General features: G+C 52.2%; 1 protein-coding gene across 1 annotated transcript; it reads left to right on the top strand.

Moving 5' to 3' along the window:
- Positions 1-5,247: 5,247 nt before the first annotated feature.
- On the top strand, positions 5,248-7,057 carry BZA05DRAFT_344906 (amino acid/polyamine transporter I; the record flags this gene model as incomplete). The annotated part of the gene is made up of 4 exons (XM_051481152.1): positions 5,248-5,417; positions 5,476-5,550; positions 5,616-6,811; positions 6,906-7,057. The coding sequence occupies 4 exons, from the start codon at positions 5,248-5,250 to the stop codon at positions 7,055-7,057; spliced, it is 1,593 nt and encodes a 530-aa protein (XP_051334761.1).
- Between the last annotated feature and the right edge of the window lie 1,719 nt (positions 7,058-8,776).

Here is an 8,776-nt window from a genome sequence, read left to right as displayed (position 1 = left end):
TGATCTCAAAGTCCTCTGGACTGTTATCCCGATCTCCGGCATCTCCGATCACTGTCTAGACTCTGGAATCCGTTTGCTCCCTCCTTCTTATCTTGTCCTCGATCGCTTCTAACTATCCTTTCGGCTCGCAACTCTATTCTAATCACCCGAATTATCTAATCACATCTCTTGCGACCGTCGTGTCCTCCGATAGCTATCGGGGTGTCACAGTGCGAGCCCCCAAAACCTGTTAGCGGACCACGACCTATCAGAGAAATGATACTCATCTGGTCTGAGCACAAGCGACGGCAGATTAGGGTACTCCTTGACACAGGATATGCCACTCTGATCATCAAACGAAGCCTTGCACCGCGACTTGGGTTGCCCTTTGTTCAACAACCCAAGCCGGTGGCGATCAAGAACTTCCACGGAATTATTGTGGAAGGAGCCAGGGAATATTAGACAGTGCCGATGTTTCTCCAACACTGCAGACACTACATCTGTAACGGCACGGTCGGGCAAGGCTCCAGGTAGCGAAGTCGGGCTGGGGATCGGGTTCTGGGTTTGGTAGGGGCAAGACGGGTACAGGAGACAAGGTGAGGCAGGGCTCAGTGCAGACGGCAACTGAGAACAGAGGCAGGGACAAGGACTACGGCGCAGACGGCAGCCGAGGCAAGGACAGAGGTAACAGTAATTGAATTAACAAGTTGTTGCGTGAAGAACTAAATACAGAGGGGCAACGGCCCGTTTATATAGAAAATCCTCCACTTCTTCCCGCAACCTGACAATGACCGTGGGCGTGTGCCAGACCCTGAGAAATCCACCTTGCCAGTACCCCACTTCCGTGACTCACACCCTGCGCAGCCGCACTACCCCTGCTTCCTGCACACAGCCCCAATATCCTGCGACTCATTACTGCGCTATCCCTGCTCCCTGCACACAGCCCCAAATCCTCTGCGACTCATCCTTGCACTGCCGGTGCACTGCCTCTGCACTGCCCCCCAATTCTCCCGATCCTTGTGCCGACCCTCCCTTCGTCATTCCGTCGTGAGCCGTGACAACATCAATGAAACCATCGAAGTGGCTCTCTTAGACGGCTGCGACGCCTACCTCGAGTATTGGTAGATGACTAAGCACGAATCAACGGGGTTCTGGAACAATGAAGAACAGATAATTCGCTTCACCATTGCCCGAGGCAAGGAACAATGTACCATGCATCAAGCGGCCAGCTGTAACAGCACGGTCGAGCAAGGCTCCAGGTAGCTGTCACGGCTCGCACCGGAATGACGAAGGGAGGGTCGGCGCAAGGATCGGGAGAGTTGGGAGGCAGTGCAAAGGCATTGCACCGGCAGTGCAAGGATGAGTCGCAGAGGATTGGGGGCTGTGTGCAGGGAGCTGGGATAGCCCAGCAATGAGTCGCAGAGGATTGGGGGCTGTGTGTAGGGAGCTGGGATAGCGCAGTAATCAGTCGCAGGGGATTGGGGCTGTGTACAGCAAGCAGGGTAGTGCGGCTACGCAGGGTATGAGTCACAGAAGCGGGGGTACTGGCAAGGTGGATTTCTCAGGGTCTGCCACACGCCCATGGTCATTGTCAGGTTGTGGGAAGAAGTGGAGGATTTTCTATATATATGGGCTGTTGCCCCTCTGTATTTAGTTCTTCAAGCAACAACTTGTCAATTCAATCACTGTTACCTCTGTGCTTGCCCCGGCTGCCGTCTGCGCCGTAGTTCTTGTCCCTACCTCTGTTCTCAGTTGCCGTCTGCCCTGAGCCCTGCCTTACCTTGTCCTCTGAACCCGTCTTGCCTCCGCCGAACCCAGAACCCAATCTCCCACCCGGCTTCGCTACCTGGAGCCTTGCCCGACAGTGCCGTTACACCATCGAACAAACACCCTTAAGATTATTCCGTCGTGAATTATCGAAATCCCTGACTTCTATTCTATACTCAATAATACCATAGACTCTAGCGGCCCGGACTCGTTCCAGTCTCTCAATGTGAGCGTCCCAGCCACATCTCTAGCAGTCGCAGTTGAACGCTTTGTGTGCATTGATTTCCGCGTGTGGGAGCCCTGCCAATACTTCCCTCCCTGATTTAGAAGTCCTCTTCTTCTCCGAGTTATCCTTCCTGGCACCCGTTGCCTTCTTGACCGTTTAGTCGACCTGGGATTTCCCACCATCCTGTTGGCTCCTGGTACCCTTCCCATTTCCGTTCCATATCCAGGGCCAGTGTTGCCCTCAGCAGGTTCCTTCTGGTCGCCTTCAGAGCCCTGGTGCCCCCAACCCCCACTCGTCCCCTCCTTCGACTTCAACAATGCCCTCAACCTCTCCACACATCTGCCAGCTTCGTAGGTTACGTGCAAGAAGGGTTTGTCCTCCCTGAACAGGCTGGGATTGTGCGAGAATCGCATTGGGAGGATTTCCGCCGGCACCGCTTGGTCCACCATGTGTTGGAGCGGCTCCCAGTTGCGTTTGCTGGTAGGTTCAGGGTTCAGAAGGTGGTGAGGTATCATTTGATGTCATTCTTATACCTCAAGGCCTACATCTTGCTGAGAGCATATGCGCCTTCCCTCGAGTCCCGATACTCCTCTTGAATAGCTTCTTGATGGGCCTGCTAATTGTTCAGTCCCCGTAGGCCGCGTTGAAGCGTTTCTTAACCACCAGCATTCATTACGGGGCCAGCAGCCAATGCCCACAATGCTTCCGATCCTCATCTTTCTCTTGTGTCTGTGTGGACCCATTCCGGAACCTTCTATTTCTGTTTTTCTGCGTGGATCTCTACCTGCTTCAAGGCTTTTGCATTTTCCTTTACAAGCCTCTTCAATTCCTCCTGCTGCTTGTGGAGTTCGTCGCTTTTCCTTACCCGCTGTTTCGCCCATACCTGGTTGCTGCGATTGTAGTCTTCCTGGGCGTTTCTCTGCTCGGCCTGGACGATATAGAGGAAGATAATGGCCCTTTGGAGCCGGGCGTGGGCTATGCTGGTGTTCTGTTAACTGATCTCGTCCTCCCTCTCGACCCTGTTTGGTCACTCCTGCCCACATCGTCTCTATGCCATGCCTATCTATTCCTGTGTTCCGATCACTTCGGAACAAACTGCTCTTGCTGTGACTACCCGAGAGTTTTTCGGAGTATCACACCTACCTTTTGCCTGTCGGGATATACCGTGACCGACCAGACCTACGGTTCAGGAGGCCGGGATATATCCCAATCAACCAGACCTTGCTAGGCTCAGTGGGCCCACGTCGGCCGTTGTTTGGTTAACTGCTAATCATATCAGTCGCAAAGTAATCCTTAGTTTCTAGCGGTTTTTAGACTATTTGAGGCTTCAAATGTTGTTTCTCAGCCCGACCTATCCCGACCCGACCTGATAAGTCATGCTTGGGATTTTACTCGACCGACCAGACCAAGTTTTTTTTGGTCGGGATATATCCCGACCAACCCGGCCATACCCAAAATTGGTCGGGACTAGTGTATGTAGAACACTGCTGCTCCTCACCCTGCTAGTCCTGTCGCGGATAGCCCAGCTGCTACCACCTCTCCTCGCTCAGCTGTAGCCACCGCCGATAGTGTCTCCTGCTACATACGACTACAGCTCCTCCCTCCGCTGGACCCTTCACGAATAACGTTTCCCTCCCACTGCTCCTCGCCCTGCACGGCCCGCCGCGGATGAAGCAATTGCTCCACTGCGGATATGTTCTCGTCGTACTGGTACTCTCCCTCCCACTTGCCATACTACTCACCCTACTGGAACTACCGCAGATACCGTCTCCCCCTTGTACCGGAAGGCTTCGCAAGGAAACGAATAGCGGAAGTACATACTACCAGCCAAGCTCCCCGCAGGGCAGCAGCGGTGGAGGGGCTTCAACAGCAGCCACAGCAACGGTATGCTTGCCACGGAGTTAGCGGCCGCTGCCTCGCGGATGTGGCAATGCATGAAGATGGGTTTCCCCGCAGGTAACTACGCAATTTATTTGCTCTGAATGGAGGCAAGGACCGTGAAGAAGCCGAGGCCGAACATCGCTACGAGAACAACCGTCGTCTTGAGCTGATCTTCGCCTAGAGGACTAGGAAGACACCTACCACTAGCATCATCAAGCCTGAGTTGAGGTTGACGACGACCTGCACTACAACGAAGCGCTGGTAGGTTGCGCATTAGCGTTGAGACCGGGCTCAATCGCATGGGTACTGATAAGTAAGCCGACATCTGTCCAGCAGCCAGGCCATATTCCAGGCCCCTCGGAGCATTTGAAGCCACCGCCAAACATGTCTGGTGGTATGTGTGGTTTATCCGCCGTAAGTGGTAACCATATGAGGTCACTCGCCATCAATAGCGGGCACGTATGTAGTCAGAGGCTGATTCGGGGTAGTCTTAATGATTAAACACAAGGACAAAGATTCGGCCTAGGCTCCGCATTCATTATCTCTCTTATTCGGCTTTCCTTACTCAATCGGAGGAGCCTGTCCCGTCCGAGATGATGATGGCAGATGGTTACCTAGTGGTAAAACCGTCATTGGGGAAGCCGAGAGAGTGGTGTTTCCGCCGAAATTATCAAGGAGAGATAGGGCAAGGCTGCGCTGCGGTCATTCTGAACAACGCTACGAGTGGGTACCGAGAAACGCTATGAAGTCATCCCTTTGAGAACTGCAAGTGGGGCATCAAAGATCGGTGGTGGCAATTATTGATGTCTGGCACAGACCAATTTCGCCGTGACACTCTACCACTCCCCTCCACGCACACATCAAGTCGTGTTCCAGCATCGCTTTGACGCAGGGACTGGTGAACAGGAAGACATCCGCAGATAATAGTACAGTGGATCTTTCCAGCGCCAACTATACGATAGTGCGGAAAGTGAAACATCAGCATACGGCAGAAGGTGGCCGTCAGCAACTAGTATTGGGATCTGGGGCGGGTTCGGCGACTTCCTACTGCAGAGGATCCCGGGCAATAAATCGCGAGGGATGCGCATATGACTGGGATCCCGAAATTCTGCAGCCCGGACAGTGGCTGCATGTTAGTCGAAATATCGCGGTGATGCCCGGGACCCAGTTGTGGGGCAAAAATAGATAGGGCTCTAGCGAATTTCGGTCGTCCGGCGTGTGCGATTTTCTGACGGCAGTTTAGGATTATCCTGCAGGCTTCTCCCGCTTTGTTCTTCAGGCTCGGGCTACATTGTCTTCTCCTCTCTTTTTCCTCATTCGCAACATCGTCGCAAATCTTCCCGCAAGCTATCCTTCTACGTGCCATACACACGCTTGCCACACCAACCCGCGCCATGGCCTCCGAGAAATCGGAAAGGAAAGTTACGAACGGGAGCAGCAACAAGGGATTCTCGAGTCACGATGCCGACGCGATCAAGATTGAGACGGTCTTGGGCCACAAGCAGGAGCTGGGACGGAATTTTGATCTTTTCAGTCTCACTGGTTTGGGATTTATCATTGCCAAGTACGGTTCTCCGTCTGATCGGTGCCTGAGAGGGTTTACTGATCGGCTGGGTTTATAGTGCTTGGGCCGCTACCGGCGGAACGATTGTCGTCGCGATCTTTAATGGTGGCCCCATGGCGGTGCTGTACGGATTGTGAGTGATATTTGGCCATGGCCGTTAGAGAGAGAGAGTACAAGACGACGATCTGACATCCTCAGAATCGTGGTCTCCATATTCTATACGCTCATCTCCGCATCGCTAGCGGAGCTTGTCTCTGCGATTCCGTCGGCGGGAGGTGTGTATCACTGGGCATCAGTCACTGCTGGCCCAAAGTACGGGCGTGTGATTGGATGGTTCGCAGGATGGCTCAACATGTGTGGCTGGCTGCTCTCGGCGTCGTCAATATCGTCGATCCTCGGTAACGAGCTCGTCGCCATGTATCTTCTCAGCAACCCGGGTGTCGAATGGCATCCTTGGCAGGTGTTCATCGCCTTTCAGATGGTAAATTGGATGTGTTGCTGCATCGTCATCTTCGGGAATCGATTGCTCCCTTTCATCAACAAAGTGTCGTTGTGGGTCTCACTTTCCGGCCTTGTCATTTCGGTCTTGATGCTGTCCATCATGCCTCGTGGGAGACATGCCTCGAACGAGTTTGTGTGGAAGGAGTACACAGACCTGACTGGATGGAACAATGATGGCATATGCTTCCTCCTCGGTCTGATCAATGCTGCCTTCGCCGTGGGCACCCCGGACTGTCAGTCTCACCTGTCCGAAGAGATAAACGAGCCGGAAAGGAACGTCCCCAAAGGCATAATGTTACAGATTGGCTCCTCCTTCGTCACCGCTTTCGTGTACCTCATCGCTCTCTTCTACTCTATCAACGACATCGGCGCAGTCCTCGACTCTCCCTCCAATTTTCCCACAGCGGAGATATACCGTCAAGCAACAGGTTCGACCGCCGGAGCCATCGGCCTGACCGCTGTCCTCTTCATATCCACCTTCCCAACACAGATCGGCACCCTCACCACCGGTGGCAGGACCTTCTGGGCCCTCTCCCGCGACAATGCGGCTCCGTTCTCACCGTTCTTCCACCACATCTCACCCACCTTCGGCTCTCCGCTGCGCGCCACCATCGCTGTCTCGGGAGTAACAACCTGCATGGGCTGTCTCTACATCGGCTCAACCACAGCCTTCTCCGCGTTGATCACCTCCTACATCGTCCTCTCAACGCTATCCTACGCAGCAGCGATCCTGCCACACGTCCTAACCAAGCGCCGCACCATCGTTCCGGGGCCTTTCCACCTTGGGAGGTGGGGCTGGCCGATCAATATCGCTTCGTTGGTGTACATTGCCGCCACCGTGGTGCTCTTCTGCTTTCCCTTCGTGATACCTGCTACTGTGCAGAACATGAACTGTGAGCACCCCCCCCCCCCTCCCCACTCTCACCCCATTTCTTTATCCCAGGTCTGGGTGTATCGATTAGGGAACGAGACTGATGGCTGTTGTAGATACTTCCGTCACCACCGGTGGGTTGATCTTCTTGGTCACGGTGTGGTGGTTCGTGCACGGGAAGGGGAGATATCAAGGTCCCAAGTATTTTAAAGAGGCGGCGGAAGCATTGCTAGTGCCAGAAACGGAGGCTGGGAAGATTCAAAGTTAGTTAATGGTGTTGGATGTATGTGCATAATAGTGGATGATGGGATTCCGAACAGGGAGCGAACGATGGATCCTAAGGTTTTGTCCTGTGCGCAGTGTATCATAGGTACGTGAAGAGAAGCTAGAGTATAGTTACCATCAGAGAAAACGAAAGGGAGAAAGCCGCCCCACACCACAACAGGCTTCCCCCTCAACCATAACTCCAAATATGATTCTGGGAAAAGTTAATTGGCCTGTTAAAAATCATCAGAAAACGTTGTGGAAAATACCTAATTAATTCTGTGGTGTGTCGAGGAAATATGAGGTTCTCCGTGATAGGTGTAGGTGGTGTTCTATCGTAGTGCATTAGGCTCAATCAAGGAAGCAGTGCCGTGGATAACCAGCGAAAGACATGGTTACACTATGAAGGCGTAAAACAATAGCTTCATTTACACAGTAGAAGTGTTTCCTGCCAGTAAACCATTTATACCACAAGATAAACCCCCCAAAACCCGGTCCCAAATGCTCTAATATCAATCCAACAATGTTCCTGTCCGGTGGTGGTAGACCCGCTGCTGTATGTTGGTACCATCTGTGGATGTGTTCTCTACGGAAAGTCAAACGATTAGACATCATGGTTAGATGAATATTGGGAAGTATGATATGTAAACACAATCATACTATTACACCCAGCGAGCTGGCAACATAAAAGTACCCTGACAAAAAGGATTGGACAAAGCCTGTTTTACACCAAAAATGGCCATTTTCATGCAACCCAAACATACCTTCATCTGGTCGAAAAAATCGTCTCTTTTACAGAAGCGTTAGAATCACAAGCTTCTTCATCAATAAAAACTTTGAAGACTTTCATCATGGAGTGGGCTGTACGACGTTGTATTGTGCAGGAGTTGAAAAGTGATATTACATTTTGTATAGGGCTCCCATACAAAAAGCTACTTAGCAACCATTAACTTTTGCCCCGTATGGTACTGCTCCACAACAACAATTCAGAACTCCGTGAGGAGCTCCCATATCGCTGTAGGTGTAGTTATAGAGGTCTCCCGACGGCCTCTGAATTTTTCCGATACGTTGTGGCTGTTTTATCAGTGGTTGAAAATGGCCATTTTTGGTGTAAAATGGCCACTGTCCAATCCTTTTTGTCCTAGTACTGTAGCTCATACACATGGAATCAAATATCGTTGCAGATACAGTCAACGGGCCGCATGGTACGGACCGGACGCCGGACGGCGACTGGGACTTGTTCTAATTTAGCGAATTGTTATGCTTTCTCATGTGTCCTAAATTACGATTGTATCAGTGTTCTACATAGACCAGTCCCGACCAAATTTGGGTATGGTCTGGTCAGGTGGGGATATATCCCGACGGAAAGTTTTTAGGTCTACCGTCTAGTCGGGGCGGGATATATCCAGATTATAAATATTCAGGTCGGGTCGGGATAGGTCGGGCTAAGAAACAACATTTCACGTCGGAAATGCTCTAACCACCGCCGGAAACTATGGAAAATTTTGCGGCTGATACAGTTAACAGTTAACCCGACGTCGGCCGACGTCGGCCGACCTAGCCGAGGGGGGTCTGGTCGGTTTACTTATATCTTGACCGGCCAACCACGGTCTGGTCTGCATAGTTGTATCTCGACCGGAAAATCGAAGGTCTGGTCTGCGTCTTGGCAGACTGACTTAGACAGGTCGGCCGACCGGTCTGGTCTATGTAGAACACTGGATTG

The sequence above is a fragment of the Tricharina praecox genome, assembly GCF_024521635.1.
Source record: "Tricharina praecox strain CBS 144465 chromosome Unknown BZA05scaffold_49, whole genome shotgun sequence".
Classification (NCBI taxonomy): Eukaryota; Fungi; Ascomycota; class Pezizomycetes; order Pezizales; family Pyronemataceae; genus Tricharina; species Tricharina praecox.
The sequence above is the reverse complement of the archived record's forward strand: the minus strand, read 5'-3'. Positions and strand labels throughout refer to the sequence as shown.